The sequence below is a fragment of the Hemiscyllium ocellatum genome, chromosome 5 (assembly GCF_020745735.1).
Source record: "Hemiscyllium ocellatum isolate sHemOce1 chromosome 5, sHemOce1.pat.X.cur, whole genome shotgun sequence".
NCBI classification, from domain to species: Eukaryota; Metazoa; Chordata; class Chondrichthyes; order Orectolobiformes; family Hemiscylliidae; genus Hemiscyllium; species Hemiscyllium ocellatum.
In genome coordinates, this window is record NC_083405.1 from 46,301,488 (window position 1) to 46,324,095 (window position 22,608).

Genomic DNA, 22,608 nt, shown 5'->3' on the forward strand with positions numbered 1-22,608 from the left:
GAGGGAGTAAAATGACTTGGGCTCCTTACAGCACTGTTCATGACTGGATGTTTGAAAACTCTGTACAAGCCAATGAAGTTCTTTTTACGGGTAGTTAGTATTGGAATTTGCGAAGAAAGCGAGTAAGAGGAGAAAGTAAGAAGGAAATCTGTTGTCAGTGGAAACCTAAAGTTGATGGGGAATGTTGGAGTGAAGTATCGGGTGGATCTTGTTCAAGCGTTGTTGTTCTTGCCTGCCAGCTGCATGATTGGTGAAAGACCCTCGCTGCCTCGTACAGCTGAGTCAACTGGCGATCACGCACTGGGGGCAAGCAAACAGTCTGGCCTTCCAGTGAATCAAGGCCCTGTACTTGGATGTCCTGCCCAGCAGGAGCTGCCAGACAGTCCGAGGGCAGGCAGCTTGGGCCCAACATTGCTACACAGGATTGGGGAAGACCCAGAAAAAAGTAAATGATCTTGTGGACTCGGGTGGAGGGGCGTGATTCTGAGTTTGAGTGTCACAGCAAGAGGGAAGCAGAGAATTGTGGAAGCAAGGGCGCGGGACTGGCTCCAAGCAGGCAGTCACTGCCTGATGTCCAGTGTCTTGATCTGGCACTGACTGCCTTTCATCAACACTTCCCTACCTCCAAAACAAAGGGTGGCATGTGAACCCCAGTAGAAATGTGGAGAGTCCTTTAAGTGTCCTCAATCAATAAACAGACAAGAAGATTTCCCATGGACCTTCTCACCCAGGATGTAATTCTGCTGAAAGCAGGAAAACTGTGGAATTAGGGTATGCCATCTTCCTACCAAATTAAATGCCCATCCACTCTCCAACCTATCACCTTTGAGTAGAAGATTCCACCCACAGTAAGGATTTGCTAACTGATGAAACACTACACAATGAAGAAAGTGTAATATAACATACTTCAATTTTAATGTTTGCGCTTAAAGTAAAATCAGATATCCTGAGTACATTGCGATTTTTTTTCATTTTCTTTATTTGATAATTTAAATAAACAGCTTCAGGCTATGATTACATTAGCTATTGATTTTCTCTCTGTAATAAACATAATGCAATTTGTTTGTTTCTTAGGTAACTTATAAGCGAGACCTCTATGCAGCGGAATCGATTATCAAGGGTATGTCTTTATGTTCATGTCAGATTGAGTTGTTTGAAATGCTTTACAGAGATAGCTATATTTTAACTCTGTATCTAGTATCACTGTGTGTCAATTGGGTTCAGGGTGTGTTGGCAATTTGCACAATAATGTGTTACAGAACTAGGAACATTATTCAGTCCCGAGCAGTGAGTAGACATTTATATACTATCCTTAGGCACAATTAGTAACTTGAGAACAGTTATTTAAAAAAAAAGTTCCAGATTAGGAATTTTAATCCACTGTCAAGTGGAGGTATATCCATTTATTCAAGTTTATTTCATTCTTAGTTTTGCTAACTTTGCTTAATCCGATGAAAACCACTTGAAAGACAAACAAAATTGATTTTTAGCACCATATTGAATGAGAAGTGTGCATTATTTTATTCATTCCTGGGATGTGGACATCACTAGTCATTTATTGCCTGTCCCTAGTTGCCCTTGAGAAAATGATGGTGAACTAAGAGGCATTTGGGTGGGTATATGAATAGAAAGGGTTTGGAGGGATATGGGCCAGGTGCTGGAGGTGGGATTAGATTGGGTTGGGATGTCTGGTCGGCATGGATGGGTTGGACTGAAGGGTCTGTTTCCATGCTGTACATCTCTATGACTCTGTGACTATTGGGTAGGCAATTCCAGGATTTTGACGCAGTGAGATTGAAGGGACAGCAAATGTTTCCAAGTCAGGATAGTAAATGGCTTGGAAGGACATTTGCATGCGATGGTGTTCCCATATATCTGCTGGCCCTATCCTCCTTGATGGAAGTGGTTGTAGATTTGGAAGGTGCTGCTGAGAATCTTTGGTGAATTTCTGCAGTGAATCTTATAAATCCCTGCTGCGAGGGAGTGGATGTTTGTGAATGTGGTGCCTGTGAAGGTTCTGAAATCTTGTTAGAGCTGCACCCATTCAGGGAATTGGGGAGCATTCCATCACACTCCTGCCTTCTGCCTTGTAAATTATGGACACGTTTTGGGAGTCAGGAGGTGAGTTACTCACCCCAGTATTCCTAGATTGTAATCTGTTGTTGTAGCCACGGTGTTTGTAGTGAGTTCAATTGAGTTTCTAGTCAATGGTAACTTCAAGGATGTTGATAATGAGGATTCAATGTCAGTTGGTGGTGGCTAAATTGTCTCTTATTGGAGATGGTATTTACCTGGCATTTATGTGGCATGAATGATATTGCCACTTATGAGCCCAAGCCTGGATCTTGTACAGCTCTTGTTGCATTTGAACTGATGCAGTATCTGAGAGTCACAAATGTTGCTGAACATTGTGCAATCATTGGCGATTATCCCCACTTCTCACCTTGTGACGGAGGGGAGGCCATTTATGAAGCAGCTGAAGATAGTTGAGCCGAGGACACTATCCTGAGGAACCTCTGCAGCGATGTCCTGGAGCTGAGATGACTGACCTCCAACAACCAAGACCATCTTCCTGTGTTCCAGGTATGATTCCAACCAGCAAAGAATTTGCCCCTGATACCTATTGATTCCAGTTTTGTTAAGGCTCCTTGATGCCACACTTGGTCATATACAGTCTTGATGTCAAGGGCTGTCACTCTTACCTCAAATTTGGAATTCAGCAGTTTTGTCTTTAATGATATTATAAAAGTTTTGAAGATCTGGAATCGTTTGTAACTTTTTAAAACTGCAGTAGTATGTTGCGGAGTTGGAATGACAGTTTAGGTACAAACGGGTCTCCTTTCTTTGAACTGATACCCCAAGATGGTTGGAAGCTTCCGATCTAAAATGGAGACAGCCACCCATGGATCTGGCACGTATTTATTTGACTATTACTCTTTGATCACAAGATGTTTTTGAAAAATTCCTACACGTTATATTTGCAGCACTGGCAATGAGCCATTTCGTGCCCATCCTTGGTTGACTTGAAGGAACTTAGAGTTAGCCCCAACTTGCAACTAGGGTTACACGCAGGTCATACTAGATTAAGATGACAGGCTGCCTGTCCTGTGAAACTGCCAGTTTGGTGTAATTGATAATTGATTGGTTTTCTTGAATAACTTTTCCTCTGGGGCTATTGGGGCAACATATCTATTGAATTCATTTTCAATATGGCATCTTGTTCCTTGCTGCAGACATCACATAATATATTGAAGCATATCGAAGGTGATGTTGGTGGTAGCAGCACGAGATGTGTGTTAGTGAATTGACTGTGTTTTACACACTGCTGGCTTTCTTTTCCATTGATGGTGGTGGAGAATGGCTTTCACAACCATGTCATTAACAGTTTTACAAAGAACTCAGTGATGGAACCTGATGAAATTTATAGTCGGATGCTCCTCTATATAATCAGCCCAACCAGATCTCAAACTATTCTCTTTGCATGGTAAAAATAGCTACCTTTCACATCTGTCCTAATCATCTGTATGATTTACTGTGGACCTAGTGACAGAGGTAAGCTGTCTTCTGGAGCCAAGCCTGCCCATCAAGTTCAAAATAGTGACACAGCTCTGACAGCAATGATCAGTGTGAACATCTGTGCACAACTAGTTACTTCTAAGCAGAAGTCATGGTTATTTGTCAAATTTCACGATCAGCAATGAATTAAGTGGATAGATTATCTGGATATCTCATACATACGTCAGGTTTATTCTACACATCTGAGCTGATGTGCACAGGGAAGATATTTATTTTATTGTTAGGTCTGTAATTATAGGTGGAGTCAACTCAGTGTTCTGTCAGGAATAGCAGCACATGTTTAATTCCATGAGTCTTGGTCTTCAAATGTCCATTGGTAAAGTGGAAAGTGCAGTTGAGGCGAAGAGGAGATCAGCCATGAGTGTATTACATAGCGGAATAAGCTTAAGCGACTGAATTGCCTACTCCTGGCTTCTAGTTCTTAATTTTTAAACGATTACCCAGTTTGCCTAGTAGGTATCATCAGATTATTCATGTGTCGGCTATCCATCTCCAATGTCCACATGCAAGGTCTGGAACAACTGCATCATGATCGTGACTCGATTCTTGCTGTTTGTTTATCCCTTTCTAGATAAGGGCCACTTATAACAGTCTTGCTGTTTCTGTATTGGAACTCTGAATATACCTTGGGTGGAATCAGAGGCCTTTATGAAGTTGTATGGCTACATTACATGTTTAGAAGTCCATTAAACAGTTAAGTGATTACAGCCAGACTAGTTCTTTTTAGAAAACGATGATTACACATTACAGAGCTGTTCATTTTTAAAAAATGGTATTATTTGTATCTTGTGATACAAAGAAAGAAATTACACTTTTTTTCCCCTTGGAAAAAGCAGTGCAGTTGGAACTATCAGAGAATATCATTATTAAAGTAGCTAGTGCAGGGGTTCTGGTGGGGCTGCTATTGGGTATAGGATGTGTGAGGGTTCAGGGTGGGTACATTTGAGGAAGGGAGTGGTGAGTTGAGATTCAGTTTTGTTAGTATTAACCCTGGAGTTTGATTAGGGTTTTAATCCTCCACATTACCCTCTGAGGTTTACCGTACTAGCTGAGGTTACCATGAAAGCCCTGCCTTCTCAGCATCAGCCACTGCCCAAAGTGTGGTGACCCTCAGATTAAACTCATTATTCTCTCAAACGTTGTCTCTGTGTAATGAGAGAACAAGCCCTATGGTCCTTTGGAAAATGGTGACTTTACCTTTTTTTATTTAATCTGATAACCTTTTCTGTATTGCTACTATGCTTAAATGAGTTGGAGCCCTCTGAAATATTCCACTTTTAAATTTATTTTTTGGAGAAATTAATGAAGCAGGCAAATCACTATTCGGTATTTTCAATTCCCTGTGAATCAGCTGTGTGGGATTTCCCAGTTTTCCCGATGTACAGCAGCAGTCTTCATTACAAAAACAACTACTGCGAATGTTTTTTGTCCTGATAGGATCAGGTAAAATTGTGGGAATTTGAGGAGGCTTTTTACTCATTTCAACATGAGTTTCTGGTTTTAATCGCTGTTGTTGGAAGTGATCTTACTGACACAAATGTGTTATGCATATGTGAGTTGCTGCCCTGGCACAGAGGACAGGTTTGCCTTCAGCTCCATGTTGACCAAATCTTTAGGAATGAAAATATTTACCACGTCTTGTGTAGAAAACAATATTGTTATGGCTCAGACCAAACTCTCTCAAAATATAGTCCCATGATCCAACATTTCAACTCCCCCTCCCGCTCTGCTGAGGACATGGAGGTCCTGGGCCTCCTTCACCGCTGCTCCCTAGCCACCAGACACCTGGAGGAAGAACGCCTCATCTTCCGCCTTGGAACACTTCAACCCCAGGGCATCAATGTGGACTTCAACAGTTTCCTCATTTCCCCTTCGCCCACCTCACCCTAGTTCCAAACTTCCAGCTCAGCACTGTCCCCATGACCCCATGACTTGTCCGGACTTGTCCTACCTATTTACCTACCTATTTCCTTCTCCACCTATCCACTCCACCCTCTCCTCCCTGACCTATCACCTTCATCCCCTCCCCCACTCACCCATTGCATTGTATGCTACTTTATCCCCCCTCCCCCCCCCCCCCCCCCCAAGCTTATCTCTCCACGCGTCAGGCTCTCTGCCTTTATTCCTGATGAAGGGCTTTTGCCTGAAACGTTGATTTCGCTGCTCCTTAGATGCTGCCTGAACTGCTGTGCTCTTCCAGCACCACTAATCCAGAATCTGGTTTCCAGCATCTGCAGTCATTGTTTTTACCTTATTCATGAAGTGAGCTGCTGAAATACTGAAGTTTTTTTTTCCAAATGTTGATTGACTTTATGCCTTTGCTATATTTTCTGTACTTATCAATTCCAGTGAAAAGTAAAGAATGTTTACCATATGGAAAGAGTGTAACACATTTGGCTTCATGGTGTACATGGTCTACTTAGACATCTATTATTGGTTTTGTACTGTAAATAACAACAAATACAGCAAATGATGGAAGTGTTTCTGAACTAATAATGTTACCAATTCCGATACCCAGTTAGAAAGGGCTTTTTGCCACATCTTAGTTATTAACACAACAAATCACACTCCGGCTACTTTCTTGAATTCCTCGTTTAAGTACATATAGTATAGGCAAAAGCCAAACTCAGTCATGTCATAATAACACCAGATTCTAACATTTGTGGGTGTAACAAACTTTGATAGCCCTGTTAATTTCTCCAATTTACACAGAGATAAAACTAGTCTCTGTGTAGAGAGTGGAGTCTCGTATTTCCATGGCTACAGAATGAGGTACCAGAGGAATGTGGACAACTGTTCAACAGCATGAAATACTGCCTTCAGGAAAGGAAGAGTGATAAGAAAATGAGTAAATATGTTTGCATTTGACTCATGTTCCGCTTTAGCATTGGGGTGTTTAAAAAAAAATGAAGTGGAAACATTAGATTAGATTACTCACAGTGTGGAAACAGGCCCTTCGGCCCAACAAGTCCACACCGACCCACCGAAGCGCAACCCACCCATACCCCTACATTTACCCCTTACCTAACACTACAGGCAATTTAGTATGGCCAATACACCTGACCCGCACATCTTTGGACTGTGGGAGGAAATCGGAGCACCCGGAGGAAACCCATGCAGACACGGGGAGAACGTGCAAACTCCACACAGTCAGTCGCCTGAGTCGGGAATTGAACCCGGGTCTCAGGCGCTGTGAGGCAGCAGTGCTAACCACTGTAGAGGAGCATCAGAATGTTTCACTGAGAAAATGAAAACCATGAATTAATTTTTCTTTCTCCCCATAGAAAGTCTTTCTAAGAGAGTCTGTATCTTCACTGGAATACAAGAAGAACCAGTGCAATTGAGCCACTTGCTGCAAGAGGCCTTACAAAAGTTGATGGAGGTCAGTCAAGTTTGTTAGATATGTAAACTGTGTGATATGTGTATTCAAACTGAATTGCTAACGTGGAACACTACTAAGACTGAGCATCAAAAAACCCCTGATACTTTATTGAATACTTCATGTACACACCATGAACAACTGAATCTCGGCATATTCTATATGAGGAGGCTATCTATAAGTGCATAGTCATATACTGCTGCACCATTGCGCCAAAAACAATGTTCCCAGTCAGAAACACTGATAATTAATAATACATGCAAGACTATGCATTTAGTTTCATTGTTAATAACTGTACCTATTTGATGCTTTTGTTGCTTGTGTTGACTGGTCACTTATAAAAGCTGTGCATTAAGTGCCATATCTCTGACACAAGGGCTGTGGTCCTGATGCTTTGATCCTGGCATGACTCTGTCCTACTTCCCTGTTATGTATTGGCACTTGTGCCTGCTTTGGTGCTGTAGATGCACCACCAGCATAAGTGCCTCATGGAAAAAGAACTCACAATGATATATTGTCACTTTTGAGTGAGAGAGAGAGAGAGAGAGAGAGAGAGATCCAGGTCACTAAGGGTGAAGAGGACACAATAGGAAAATATTTTTGTTGCTTTCTTGTAGAATGAAAATGCCACTTATATGGGTGATCATAGACAGAGAAGCATGACACTGCCATATTAGTCAACCTTTCATTGTCAGGGAGGTAGTGTGAAAATTGGCCATGGCAAGCTATGGGCATTTGGAAATGCTAATCTGTGTTCTAAGATAATCTATGAAGGTATACCAGTTTCTTCTTAAGCATATGTATAATCCCATTGCAAACAGAGCAAGTGTTATTTGCATCCCTTCATTTCTTTTGTGTGTGTTTCTGTAGGACATTCCACTCCTTGAGCCTATTTCAACATTTGATTAGATTATGGTGTGCCTTTTGCTGGGCACAATTTAACTGTCATTGATATATTCATATTTCAGAATATTTTAATATATTTTGATGTATTTGCCAAACAAGGATTTACCATTCTTTGTCTTGGAAAATTTTAACTGGTACAATACCCTCAGTTTTTGCATGAGTTTTTTGAATGAGATTTCTACAGTCCTTTGGAAGAAAAAAATGCTCCTTTTATTTCACATCTAAATGGCCAGATTTAAGGATTGGCTAACTAATAGAAGATAGGACAAGAAGGCACTTTAAGCATGGCAACATGTAATGAGTGGAGTGTCTCAGTTTCAGGGGTCAGTGTAGGGCCACAATCACTTTCATTATATTGCTATGACATGGGTAAAGAAAGCAAATGTATTATTGCCAAGTTTGCTGATGATACAAAAATAACTAGGAAGTCAAAGAGAGAGGATGGCTCAGGGAGTCAACATTAGGATAGGGATAGGTTAACTGAGTTGGAATATAATTTGGGAAAATGTGAGATTATGTACTTTGACAGGGAAAATAAAGGAGATTACATGAATAGAGAAAGACTGCAGATAGCTACAGGAGAGAAGATTTCCTGGAGCCCTTGTGCATGGCAAGTGCCATCTATGTTACCCTTGACTCCAGCCCATTCATGTCAAATATCTCACTATGCGCAGACTCCACCTTTATTCTAACCAAATAGACATGCTGTGTTAGTATCTGCATTGGTGGTAGCAATGATGATGTGCTTTTATTGTCACCAAGTAGTTTCTGTTCCTTCACTGTCCCATCAGGTTAGATTTCTTGAGTCTCTGATAGAGAAAGACAAACAAGTATTGTTGTGGTCTGGGGTGGGAGAGAGTAAGAGATGACTTGCCTACATTATCTGCAACTTGTAAGCATGAGAGTTTGTGGGATGAAGGGGAGATGGAATTGCGAGGAGGAGGATTAAGTATGAGGCAACTGTCATCCCAAATGATTTCACCCTCACTTTTGAGCACAATCTGAGTAATGAGTATCTTAATAATGCCAACATCATTTCCAGCATGGGGATTCAGACATACAGGCTTGTCTATCCCCGGTGCAAACTTCTACTGCTTCCACTTGTGCTCTGCCTTGATTTGCAAGATAATGAGAAGTGTGTCAATGAGTGTTGTCAAATGTGAATTGTGGTAGTTGAACAAATAACAATTCGTGTCAGTACTAATGTGCGAGTGTGAAGCTTGTAGTCATGCTCTGTGTGTGAGGGTGAAGTGAAACGTATGAAAGTCATAATGAGTTTTGATTGAAAGAAATTTATGCAAAGTGAGTGATGAGGGTGTTGTGAATTGAGCAGTTTCTGAGTGTAGCGGTATAGCTAGCAGTATGTTGCATTTTGAAATACATTTACTGAATTTAGCCAGTCATGTGATGTCAATGAACTTCTTGCAGCAGGACTTTGATTCTGGCACTGCTCTTCACAACCGTCTGCTCCCAAGACTTCTGGACATATGTGTGATGATGCTGCTCCTTTAACCAAGGTTATACTGTCCTTAGTTTTTTTTTCCAAAAGGGGTTATAAATGGCAGAGGTTACGATTTGGCTGGGATCAGCCCTTTGATTATGGCTAGCAGACACTGCCTCAGGCAAAGGCTTTTTATGTTTTTATTTTAGATCACTTGTACAATGAAAGGGGAGTGGACACTTCTTCCAGCTCAGGTTTTAGCAAGCAGTCTTATTGAAGCTGTAGGTCAAGAAAACAGCTGGAGGAAAAGTTTCCTGGATTCAACAGAAGTTTTCTGGCTGAGTCTCTCTCTCTGACATCTTAGATTAGATTCCCTACAGTGTGGAAACAGGCCCTTTGGCCCAACAAGTCCACACCGACCCTCTGAAGAGTAACCCAACCAGACCCATTTCCCTCTGACTAATGCAACTAACACTATGGGCAATTTAGCCAATTCACCCAATCTCTGCTGGAAGGACCTGTATTTGATTTTGCTTTTTTTGCCAAGGTGGTGTTTATGGGGATGTTACAGGTATTTGGAACAGCATTAAGTTGCGATAGAGTTGATTGGGTTTTTAGATAAGTTTTTCTAAATTTGGTTCTCTTCTGTTCGTGTTTCATGTAGTATTCTGTAAATAAATTCTGTTTTGTTTAAAACAAAGTGGTTTTACCAGCTGCATCACTCCTGGAATATCGACTATACACCTGTTTAAAACAACAAACAAAGTTAGGGTCTGGGCTATCTTGAAATGTTTTGAGGGGGTCTGGCCTGATCCATAACAAATGTCTGTAGAGTCTATTGACCGTCACCATGTACAGGATATCTTAGCTCTTCCACCAAAGCATCCTGTTCAGTGCACCTAAAGATTGGATCCCAGTCTTTCACATACTGTGCCATTCTTTCATATTTTACTGGCCAAGATTGACTTTGTAGACAATGCCCATTGACAAAACATTTTCTAATCAACCATGCAGATATGACACCAATGTTTGAGAGGCATTTAGACAGAACCAGCAGGGAATTAGTGGAGACAGACAATGTACAGGTAGATGGGATTAGTTTAGAATGCCATCATTGTTAGCACAGGCATGGTGGGACATAGGGCCTGTTCCTGTGCTCTACTGTTTTATGTTCTGTTCAGGTATGTTATTATACACCTCTGTCAGCTGGGATTTGATCCTGGGCCTCCTGCTCAGAGGTGGGGATGCTACCACTTTACAAAAGGAACCCAAGTAATTTATGCAGCCAGCTATAAAGGTCAGCAACGCACACTCCTGGCTACATTACACCTCTTTACAAGGTGCAGGCTCAATTTTAAGTGGAGTTAACCACTCTTCAGTATTACTGCATCGCTGATAAGTCCAGCTGCGCAACCGGTTTGCTGTCACTCACTGCATGCTGAAAGTATTGACATACTGCCGATGTTGCCTTAAATTATTGCGGGATAATTGCACAGTGTGATCCCTGCTCATCTTTCTGGCTGTCCAATCTAGCCACCAAACTTCCTAATAGGTTGAAACTTAATTTTTATCCAGGAGTTAAAATAGCTCATTTTCATCCTGTATCATCAACTTAATTTAAGTCATCCTTAAATCCAGATGCAGTTTGATTGCAGATATGTTCATTTAGTAGCAAAACACAGGAGCCCATATTTAAAATCATGTCTGGATAAATTCAGTTTGTTTTGCAAATTGCATGCCATCTTTGTCTGAGAGACTGTGCATAAAAACAGATGCAGGATTAATTCTCTCAGGCTCTTCTGGCATAACTCTCTCTGCAGATCAGCATTTTGGAATGCATTTAGCTCACATAATTGAATCTACATATAGTGGTGGATTATTTTGTTGATGCCCATTCTGTCTGATCGTCAATGTGTTTAAAAACATCACTGGGATACATCAGGCATTAACGTAAAGGTAAAAGCGTGTTGGCAGCTTGGTTTTTAACTGTCCGATATTTATTTATTTTCATTAAATTCAGGGTGGAACAAAAAAATCAAGCCAGATTGAAGCCACAATGACTTGGTGCATCAAAATCCTGGAATTTCTACAGCTCCATGTAAAAAGGAAGCATGCACCAGGATGATATGTCTGTGAAAAGATTTGTGATCATTGTGAGCAGCAGCTATCATTCTGAAGGAGCTCCAAATCATTCAAATGTTTTCCTTCCTGAAATGCATTTCCAATCTGTCCCCATGAGAGCAAAGTTTCATGGATTAGAGATTCTGTGATGATTTCCCAATTTCTTACCATAAGCCTGACTGGAGAGAGTAGTTTCTGGAGGGATTCTGTTGATCCTTCATCGAAGTTACAGCACAAGATTAGAAGAACTAAGCGGCACTTCAGGCTCTGCAGTTTTAACAATGGTTTGCCAGCATCAGAAATTTACAATGCTGCATGTGGTCAGAAAGTTGGTGCAGTCGGCCTGAGATAATGATTCATTTAGATGACTGCACCTAATTAGTTGTAACACTGTGTTGCAGGCTTTGAGCAATAAAATGAACTGCCCACATTATTCATAATTTGAGTTCAGAGCTGGCATATGCAATTATGTGATCTCTACTGAAGGCATTTGGTTTAATCAATCATTTCTTCCTTTTGAAGATCAGATTAAGTTGAATGGGAAGTGAGAAAAATGAGTGAAATCATAGAATGACTGCCAGGAATAATATTTTTTATAGGTAATATGCAATATGCTTTACACAGTACAAAATACAATCATTATTCTTAAAAGTATTGTGAGGGGCAAAAGACAATTTCACTAAGGCCACTTGAGTGCCACTTGGTGTACCCAGGAAAAGTATTTGTTCAAGATCAAAACCAATTTGGTAGTTTTGAGAAGTTGAAACTGAAGGCTTACTTCTGACTTTATCTTAGTTTTAAATTCAAATAAATGTCCAATTCACACTTGCTTTCTTCCATTACATCATCCTGAAATCTCCAGTTAACGCTGTCAGTGAGTGGAGGGAGAAAAGGATCTCAGTGGAACCAAATTGTACACACCTCTTTAAAGACTTTACAGTTAAGCTTTGACAGAACTGTTGACTCCTCCAGGCTTCCTTTCTGTACTCTCTTTGCATAATTACACAGTGCCTCACAGCCCTGACTCCAATCTTGCTCATTTATGCATAGATCAAAGTAAGATTGTGCAAATATCAGAAAAAAAATGGATGGTCAGGTAATGAATTACAGGCACGTAGGGAGGCTCCCTAATTGGTTCTAAGGATGGTGTGTGTTTGACTGACTGCATCACTCATGTATATACCTGTTTTCAAATTAGTCTGGGTCTGCAGGCACGTCTGACAAATTCACCCCAGAGCATCAATTATTCAACAACCTGTAAGCTACATGGTTTGTGATTGCTTTGGCAACATTTTATATCGAGTATTAATACATTTTTTTAGTTTTAATTGGATAAAACACTTGAAGGCAAAAATACTGAGCATAGTTGAGAGAGGCCCATTGAATCTATTAGGGTGGTTTTCACATAATGTTTTAAGAGCTGTTCGTGTTTCAACTTAATTTCTGATGTCGATTTTAACTCATTTCGTTTTGCTCAGTTTTTTTTAATGATGATATCACACAGTTTATGTAAATGTTAGGTATCCATGACCTCTTTACAGTAGATAGAGATCAATACTCCTGGGCTAGAAAGGTAAAAGAAAGTAGCCAAATTATTTTTCCTGTTTGACGCCCAATGGCTGATGATGGAAAACATATATTTGAACATACTCCTGAGAGGTAGGATGGACATAGCCGTGATGATGCCTGAAGGTGAATTCACTGGCAATCTTACTTTCTATATTTATGAAGATGGCCAAGGTATGAAGACCAAAAGCTGTATGAGCAGAAGTTGTCCATTTGGTCTGTTAGTCTACTTAACCCTTCAATGAGATCGTGATTGACCCTGATAATCCTTAATTCCACTTTCCTGCTTTTTCCCCAAAACCCTTAATTCCCTTACTGATTACAAATGTGTCTATCTCAACCTTGAATATATTTAATGATATAGCCTCTGCAGTCCTCTGTGGTAGAGAACTCCTCAGATTCACAACCCTCTGAAAGAAGAAATTCCTTCTCATCTTTGTTTTAATTGGGTGACTCCTTATTATAGAGTCATAGAGATGTACAGCATGGAAACAGACCCTTCGGTCCAACCCGTCCATGCCGACCAGATATCCCAACCCAATCTAGTCCCACCTGCCAGCACCCGGCCCATATCCCTCCAAACCCTTCTTATTCATATACCTAACCAAATGCCTCTTAAATGTTGCAATTGTACCAGCCTCCACCACATCCTCTGGCAGCTCATTCCATACATATACCACCCTCTGTGTGAAAAAGTTGCCCCTTAGGTCTCTTTTATATCTTTCCCCTCTCACCCTAAACCTATGCCCTCTAGTTCTGGACTCACCGACCCCAGGGAAAAGACTTTGCCTTTTTACCCTATCCATGCCCCTCATAATTTTGTAAACCTCTATAAGGTCACCCCTCAGCTTCCGATGCTCCAGGGAAACCAGCCCCAGCCTGTTCAGCCTCTCCCTATAGCTCAAACCGTCCAATCCTGGCAACATCCTTGTAAATCTTTTCTGAACCCTTTCAAGTTTCACAACATCTTTCAGATAGGAAGGAGATCAGAATTGCAATATTCCAACAGTGGCCTAACTAATGTCCTGTACAGCCGCAACATGACCTCCCAACTCCTATACTCAATACTCTGACCAATAAAGGAAAGCATACCAAATGCCTTCTTCACTATCCTATCTACCTGCGACTCCACTTTCAAGGAGGCATGAACCTGCACTCCAAGGTCTTTTTGTTCAGCAACACTCCCTAGGACCTTACCATTAAGTGTATAAGTCCTGCTAAGATTTGCCTCCCAAAATGCAGCACCTTGCATTTATCTGAATTAAACTCCAACGGCCAGTTCTTAGCCCATTGGCCCATCTGGTCTAGATCCTGTTGTAATCTGAGGTAACCCTCTTCGCTGTCCATTACATCTCCAATTTTGGTGTCATCTGCAAACTTACCAACTGTACCTCTTATGCTCTCATCCAAATCATTTATGTAAATGACAAAAAGTAGAGGACCCAGCACCGATCCTTGTGGCATTCCACTGGTCACAGGCCTCCAGTCTGAAAAACAACCCTCCACCACCACCCTCTGTCTTCTACCTTTGAGCCAGTTCTGTCTGCAAATGGCTAGTTCTCCCTGTATTCTGTGAGATCTAACCTTGCTAATCAGTCTCCCATGGGGAACCTTGTCGAACACCTTACTGAAGTCCATATAGATCACATCTACCGCTTTGCCCTCATCAATCTTCTTTGTTACTTCTTCAAAAGACTCAATCAAATTTGTGAGACATTATTTCCCACGCACAAAGCCATGTTGACTATCCCTAATCAGTCCTTGCCTTTCTAAATACATGTATATCCTGTCCCTCAGGATTCCCTCCAACAACTTGTCCACCACCGAAGTTAGCCTCACTGGTCTGTAGTTCCCTGGCTTCTCCTTACCACCTTTCTTAAACAGTGGCACCACGTTAGCCAACCTCCAGTCTTCAGGCACCTCACCTGTGACTATCGATGATACAAATATCTCAGCAAGAGGCCCAGCAATCACTTCTCTTGCTTCCCACAGTGTTCTAGGGTACACCTGATCAGGCCCTGGGGATTTATCCACTTTTATGCATTTCAAGATATCCAGCACTTCCTCCTCTGTAACATGGACATTTTGCAAGATGTCACCATCTATTTCCCTATAGTCTATATCTTCCATATCCTTTTCCACAGTAAATACTGATGCAAAATACTCATTAAGTATCTCCCCCATTTTCTATGGGTAATTATGCCCTTTGGTCTCTCTCCCAAAAAGGTAAATACCATTTCTGCATCTGGCTTGTCAAGTGCCCTGAGAACCCTGTCTGTTTCAATACTGGAAGTAGCCAAAGAGTAATGCAGTTGTCTCTCTTTAGAGGGGAAAAAATAGCAAGTCTAGCATGTTCTCGAGAGGGAAATAGAGTTAATATTTCAAGTCCAGTATAATTCTTAGTCTTCTGTAATGAAGAAGAGTCATATCAGTCTTGAACCTAGCTTTGTTTCTACACAGATGCTGCCTGGCCTGCTGAGTTTCTCCAATAATTTCTGCATATGTTTCCTATGCAGTTCTTTGATTTTATTAAGGTTGCAGATATGGCAAGAGCGACCATTGATTAAATTACTCTTACTGTTTGGTATAGGATACAACTTTTCTCTTTATGAACGCCACATTGTATCTGACTAGGTGAATTTGATTTTGACATTGATTGATAAAAGGTATTTAATTCTCTGTGCTGATAATACTCATTTTGCTGAATTTGATCCAGTGGAATAAAACAGCAAATACTTCTTAGTCAGTCTATTGTATTGCAATGAAAATTGATTGTTATTTGTTGACTTTAACATAGCTAAGGAAGTAATGTGAGTTGATCTTGTAGATTAATAAACAGATTTGTAAAAATAATATTATCTGGCATCCCTTCACCAGTTCCACTGTCTTTTTGAATTAGGATTCCATAAGTGGTGCCTGCATTCTGATTCCTTACCTGGCCAGCCATTATCCAACTGAAAGGGACAAGTGAGGAAGAGCAGGAGAGATTTTGTAACTACTAAGAGACATTAGAGGCAGCATATATGTTTCTTTTCCCTCAACTCGCCTCCCTTTCACTTTTCACTGCCTTTTCTTTACCCACTGTCTAACTTAGAGCACTAACCATTTCTTTGGATCCACAAAATTTAATTAAAATTGTAACCTAAATTATTCTGAGAGCACAAATATTTTTGGTTGGGTGACCTTTGATATTTGAAACAGAAAATTACTTCTATAAAATTTAATTTAAGCTCTTTTCAAACGTCTTAATTACTATAAACAAATTTACCCATCAATGTGTTTTAGATAATCTGTTTCCAAATTGGGACATGATTTATACACACACAAATTAGAAGGTACTTTATTTGAATGTCCTGTTTGTTGTGCAAGTGGTATCTGCCAATGAGATTGTGTTGAGTGATCAGACTGCTTGAAGCAGTTTGCTAATACTTCATCACTCAAAAAGCAATTAATTCATTCCTCTGAGCCATTTTAAAGTATCTTCTTCGGTAAACATATAAAACTATTGATCTTTGCTGGTCATTTTGAAAAGCTCAGCGAAAGGATCAGCCCTTTCAGTGCTCAGTGTGCTATCAGGTTAATTAAAAAACAATGTGTGGGGGCAGCTAGTTTTACTTCCATTTGCATTGATGAGAATGGGGGAAACGAGTGCTTCATCAGCAAACTCAAGTGAACCCATGGAATTCATGTCACTGGCCAATGAATGGTTGAATTTGGAGTGAGAGAAAGCAGCTGTTACTATTTACAGTTGTAAGTAATAAGCATTTTGCACTCAGGAATGTGCTATACGCAGCATGAAGATTTAATTTCACCTTTTCCAAGTGGTCTTCATTGCTCTCACCAGTGACTACGCCTTCAGCTATCTCGATCCTATACTCTGAAATTTATTATCCACACTGTTGACTGCTCTACTTTGCTTTCTTCTTTTTAAGGTGCATTTAAAGATCTCTTTTTTGACAATGTTTTTGTCACTTGTTTGAATAACTTAACATGTGGCTCTTGGGCAGTGTTGTAGAACAGAGAGACCTCGGGATTCAGATATATAATTCTTTGAAGTTTGCATGACATTTAGATGGGGTGATGAAGAAACCATTTAGCACACCTGCCTTCATTGCTCAGATGTTTGAGTATTGGAATTGGGGTTTATGTTGAGGCTGTACAGGATGTAGGTGAGGCCTCTTCTGGAGTGCTGTGTTCAGTTCTGGTCATAGAGTCATAGCGAGATACAGCACGGAAACAGATCCTTCAGTCCAATTCATCCATGCCGATCAGATATTCTAAATTAATTCAGTCCCATTTGCCAGCACTTGGCCCATATTCCTCTAAACCCTTCCTATTCATTATACCCGTCCAGATGCCTTTTAAATGTTGTAACTGTACCAACCATCACCACTTCCTCTAGCAGCCCATTCCGTACACTCGTCACCCTGTGAATGAAAAAGTTGCCTCTTCGGTCCCTTTTAAACTTGTCCCCTCTCACCCTAAACCTAAGCCCTCTAGTTCTGGATTCCCCCTCTCCAGGGAAAAGATCTTGCCTATTTACCCTATCCATGCCCCTCCTGATTTTATAAACCACCTATAAAGTCACCCTTCAGCCTCCAGTGCTCCACAGGAAGGATATTATTAAGCTGGAAGGGGTTGAGAAGATATTTACCAGGATCTTGCTGGAAAATTAGGGTTTGAGTTATAAGGAGAGGCTGGGGCGGTTGGGACTTTTTATCGCTGGAGTGTAGGAAGTTGGCGGGGTGACCTCGTAGAGGTTTATAAAATCATTAGGGGTATAGATAATGTGAATGGCAGGTGTCTTTTCCCTAGAGTTGGGGATTTCAAAACTAGGGGGTATATTCTTAAACTGAGAGAAGAAAGATTTTAAAAAAAGGGCAATTTTTCTTTACAGAGAGTGGCTTGTGTGTGCAATTAACTTCTGGAGGCGTGAGGGATATGGGCACAGTTAGAACATTTAAAAGATATTTGGATAAGTATATGAATAAGGAATGTTTGGAGGAATATAGGCCGAGTGGGCAAGTTGGACTAGTTTAGTTTGGGATTATGGCCGGTGTGGACTAGTTTGACCAAAGGGTCTTTTTTTTTGTGCTTTATGACTCTGCGAATGGTTCTTTGAAGTGTCTAAGCACGTACAAACATATGAATTCATAGCAGGAGTCAGCCATTTGGCCTTTTGAGCCTGCTTGTCATTTAATAAAATCTGCACCTTCCCTTCACATTCCCACCTGTCCTCAATCATCTTTCACCTAATAATCTATCCTCTTCAGTCTTAAAATAAAATATCAAAGATTCTTCAATCACTTCTTGAGGAAGATGATTCCAAAGAATGCTGAGAAAATGTTCTCTTCATCTCTGCCTTCAATGGGCGATTCCTTACTTTTAAACAGTGACCTTGGAACATCCTTTCACATCCATCTTGTTAAGTGTCTTCAGTACCTTATATTTTCAATTGAGTTGTCTCTTGCTCTTCTGAACTCAAGCCAATACAAGCCTAGCCTCTCCACTTCATTTTATTACATCAAAGGAATTATACAAATACAAGTTGATGTAGATTTGCTGATGATTGATATTATGTCAGGCATTTGGTTTGTGGTGTTATACTGGTATTATGTTGTTATAAATGTACTGTATAATTAGAACAGAAAATGCTAATTTGTCAATACATCTTTCAAAAGAGTATGTATGCCAAAGAATGCAACTTCTCTGCATTTCATAAAGAAATGCTAAAAGTCAATTTCTTATTTCTACACGGTAACCTAAATTACCATATTATACTCAGCGGCAAAGGTTGTGTTGAGTCAATGTCTTTCTGGACACACTGGAGAGACATTGCTGTCAGTCTCCTCTTCTGTTTATCTCACTTAGGATGAGCTCATTTGATTGTAATTACAAATAATTGCAAAGGGGACTCAGTGAATTGCCTTATGAAGTTGGCATTCAGCAGTTTTATGATCAAGTTAATTGCTTATGTTTGATCATGACAGATGGTGTATTTGGGAATATGTGTTTGGAACAATGGTGATCCAGAAATACAGTACACGCTTTCTGATAGAATGGCTGTTATCTAGATAGTCCTTGCCTAGGAAGCATATATACACCAGTTACTACTTATTAGTGATAGGCTGCTTGGCTTTGTATGGGGAAGGTCATGTCTCACAAACGTAATTGAGTTTTTTGAGCAAGTGACAAAGGTGATTATTGAGCACAGTGGTGGATGTTGTCTCCATCAACTTTAACAAAGTCCTTCAGGGCAGTCCGATACAAAAGGTGAAGTGGAGCTAATACAAAAGGTGAAGTCACATGGGATCCACAGTCAGTTGGATACAGAACTGGCTTAGTCATTGAAGACAGAGTAGCAGAGGAAGGGTGTTTTTTTGACTTGGGATCTAAGACTGTGGAAGAAGAGGCTATTGTAAAAGATTGCCAAGGTATATTGTGGTGTATAGATATATTGGAGATTAGGGCAAAAAAGTGGCAAATGGAATTTAATCTGGATGAATGTGAGGTGAGGCATTTTGGAAGATCTAATGCAGAAGGCAAGTGTACAATAAATGGCCCAACCTTTAGAAACATTAACATTCAGAGGGAATGAGGTGTACAGGTCCACAGTTCCCTGAAATTAGCAACATAAGTAAATGAGGTGATATATGGTATGCTTGTCTTCATTGGTCAGGGCAGAGAGGATAAAAATAAGTGAGTCATGTTGCATCTATATAGAACTTTAGTTAGTCCACATTTGGAATATTGCACACTATTCTGGTCACCACATTACCGAGAAGGATGTAGAGGCTTTGGAGAGTGTTCAGAAATGCTTTACTAGCATGTTTCCTGGTTTGAAGGGTATTAGCTTTTAGGAGAGATTGGATAAACTTGGTTTGTTTCACTTGAACGTAAGAGGATGAGGGGTGACTTGATAAAAATTTTCAAAATTATGAGAGGCACGTGGCTGGATAGAGTTTTTTTCCCAGTGTAGGAATGTCATTTCCTAAGGGACATAGGTTGAAAGTAAAGGGAGAAAATTTTAAAAGAGAGGAGAGGCAAGACTTTTTACACACACTGGTGGGTGCCTGGAATGCACTGCCAAAGGTAGTGTGAGCAGATACAGTAATAACATTTAAGAGGAATCTTGACAGATGCATAAATAGGTAGGGAATGCAGGGATATGGACTGCATAGAGCCAAAAGGTTTTTCCTTTAGAAAGGCATCATGTGTCGGAGCAGGCTTGGTGGGCTGCTTTGTTCTTTGTTCAATGGGATAAGACCCTTAAGGCAGTCTTTGCATTGCATACCAAGATACTGGAAACTGTGTAAAACCTCTTGTGCTGTGTGTTTGATGATGTGGAATTAATAATTTAAAATGTAAACTATAATTGCAATCACAATAAAGGCTTCGCCCTAGACTGGTGATCGTAGCACAGGAGAATCCTTTAGAGCTGGTGGTGTTCAGCATAACCTCTGAAGGAGAGTCTGGTGGTCAGGTGGTAAGCGATGTGGAGCAGATTGTGAAAATATGTCGTGGATGTCACCCTGTCGGCAGCCCCAGTGCAATATAACCAAAGCAAGGCATAATTACTGGCTGGGCCATGGGAGGATCTGAAAGTGTAGCACATTGCTTCGGGTGGTTTTTACAATCCAGTGAATTGCGAGTGAGTTTGAAAGCTTGGAGGCACATGATGAACAGTGCGTCACCTTCCACCAACCCCAGAGGTGGGGATAGCCATCAGGCAGTCCACCATCTTGTGGGCCTTTTGAGGCCCTTCAGTAACCCAGGTTGGTATTTTACATAAGATAGCGGAGGACCCAAGTCAGGTGGGCGGTCGGCAGCTTTAAATGCATCGGCTGGAGTTGGGCATTTGCGGAAAACCTCTCCCGTGGGTCCACCGGCTCGTTGGAAGCTTGTCCTTCATCCTATATCTCTGCTATGCTTTTTTGAGTTCAGACACCCGAAGCCCATCAGCTCCCTTGCTGAGACATCTCTGAGCCTGGGCTTACCGAGTCTCCTTGGCAATGCTTTGGCAGTGTAGGAGTATCTGATTAATCTAAATAATTTAGTGCTCCCAGCCTCCTACATCTGGAAATCTTTATGACTGAGATTTTGGACAGAAGGTCAGACACTTATGATGAATTTTTCAAAATATGCCTTATTTACGGCAAAAATATGGCCAAAAGTTCCCAAAAAAATGAGTTTAATTTCATAACGTTTGTCACTAGATTGTTGCAGAATCTTTATGCAGTCAACTACATTTTGTTCTGCATTCAGTGTACTGTTCTTCAAATATTACTACTTTATTTTTAATCAATATCCTGAGCTGACAGATTATGCTACCACTTGATACTTTTCGTGTCTCGCAGTTTAATGATTTCTATTTTCTTGCCAACAGGTTGATGTTTTGAACTGGTCAGAGAATAAAGAGAGTCGCTGTATTCAGACCATTTCCTCAGGCCAGTACTATAATTTTGTTTGCATAAATGTGAGTGAGAAATATATTTTTCAAATGTTTAAATAGGATTTTGCTTCCACATCAAACTGGTGGTGGATAATTGTGACAGGGTCAAGTAACAGATGGCATTAATTTAAGGGGTTGGAGAAAGAACTAACAGCGATATGAGGAAAATAATTTATTTTGCAGGACATGGTTGTGATCTAGAATATGCTACCAGGGACTGTATAACCTCAGGAGGCTAAGGAAACTCAGCATGTCCAAAAACACACTTATAAATTTTCATAGATGCACCATGAAAAACATTCTATCCAGATGCATCACAGTGCGGTGTGGGCAGCTGCTCTTCCCGAGACTGAAATAAACTACAGAGTCATGAACTTAGCCCAGTCCATTACGCAAACCAGCCTTCCATCCATTGACTCCATCTATACTTCCTGCTGCACCAGGATGAAACCAACATAATTAAAGACCCCTCCCAACTCAGTTATAATCTCTTTCACACTCTTCCATCGGGCAGAAGTAAAATTTGATTACACATACAAACTGATTCAAGAACAGCTTCCTCCTTATTGTTATCAAACTTTTGAATAGATCTCTTTAATGTTAATGTTTATCTCTCTGCAGCTTTTCAGCAACTGTAACAATGTATCCTGCACTCTGTTCTGTTGGCATGATACACTTGTATAGAACAATCTGCAAGGTGTTAATTGGGCAAGAGTCCAAATAAATTCGCTTACTGCTGCATTACATTTGGTTCCCATCTCCAGGTTATTGATCTGTATTATGAACAGTTGGGAGACCAAGTATAGATGCTTGTGGTACCCCACTAATTGTAGCCTGTCAATACAAGAATGACCCATTTATTCCTGATTAATGTTTTCTGTCTTTTAGCCAATCATTAATCCATGCTAGAACATTACTTCCCATCCCCGTGTGTTAATCTTTCTAACCAGTCTCCTTGTGAAAATCCAACTGTACCATGACCATCTTCTGCAGCTACACTGGCACCACCCCCCACCTTTTCCTCCGCTACATTGATGACTGTATCAGCGCTGCCTCGTGCTCCCATGAGGAGGTTGAACAGTTCATCCACTTTACTAACCCCTTCCACCCCGACCTCAAATTTACCTGGACTGTCTCAGACTCCTCCCTCCCCTTTTTAGACCTCTC

General features: G+C 40.7%; 1 protein-coding gene across 4 annotated transcripts in view; it reads left to right on the forward strand.

Annotated features, from left to right (window-relative positions):
- Positions 1-22,608, forward strand: part of crppa (CDP-L-ribitol pyrophosphorylase A) — a 256,062-nt gene that overhangs the window by 73,132 nt on the left and 160,322 nt on the right. For all 4 annotated transcript variants that reach the window (XM_060825431.1, XM_060825433.1, XM_060825432.1 and 1 more), the window contains exons 5-7: positions 1,075-1,120; positions 6,861-6,958; positions 21,376-21,465. In XM_060825431.1, the coding sequence (XP_060681414.1) occupies positions 1,075-1,120; positions 6,861-6,958; positions 21,376-21,465 (234 nt within the window). The remainder of the gene's footprint in view (positions 1-1,074; positions 1,121-6,860; positions 6,959-21,375; positions 21,466-22,608) is intronic.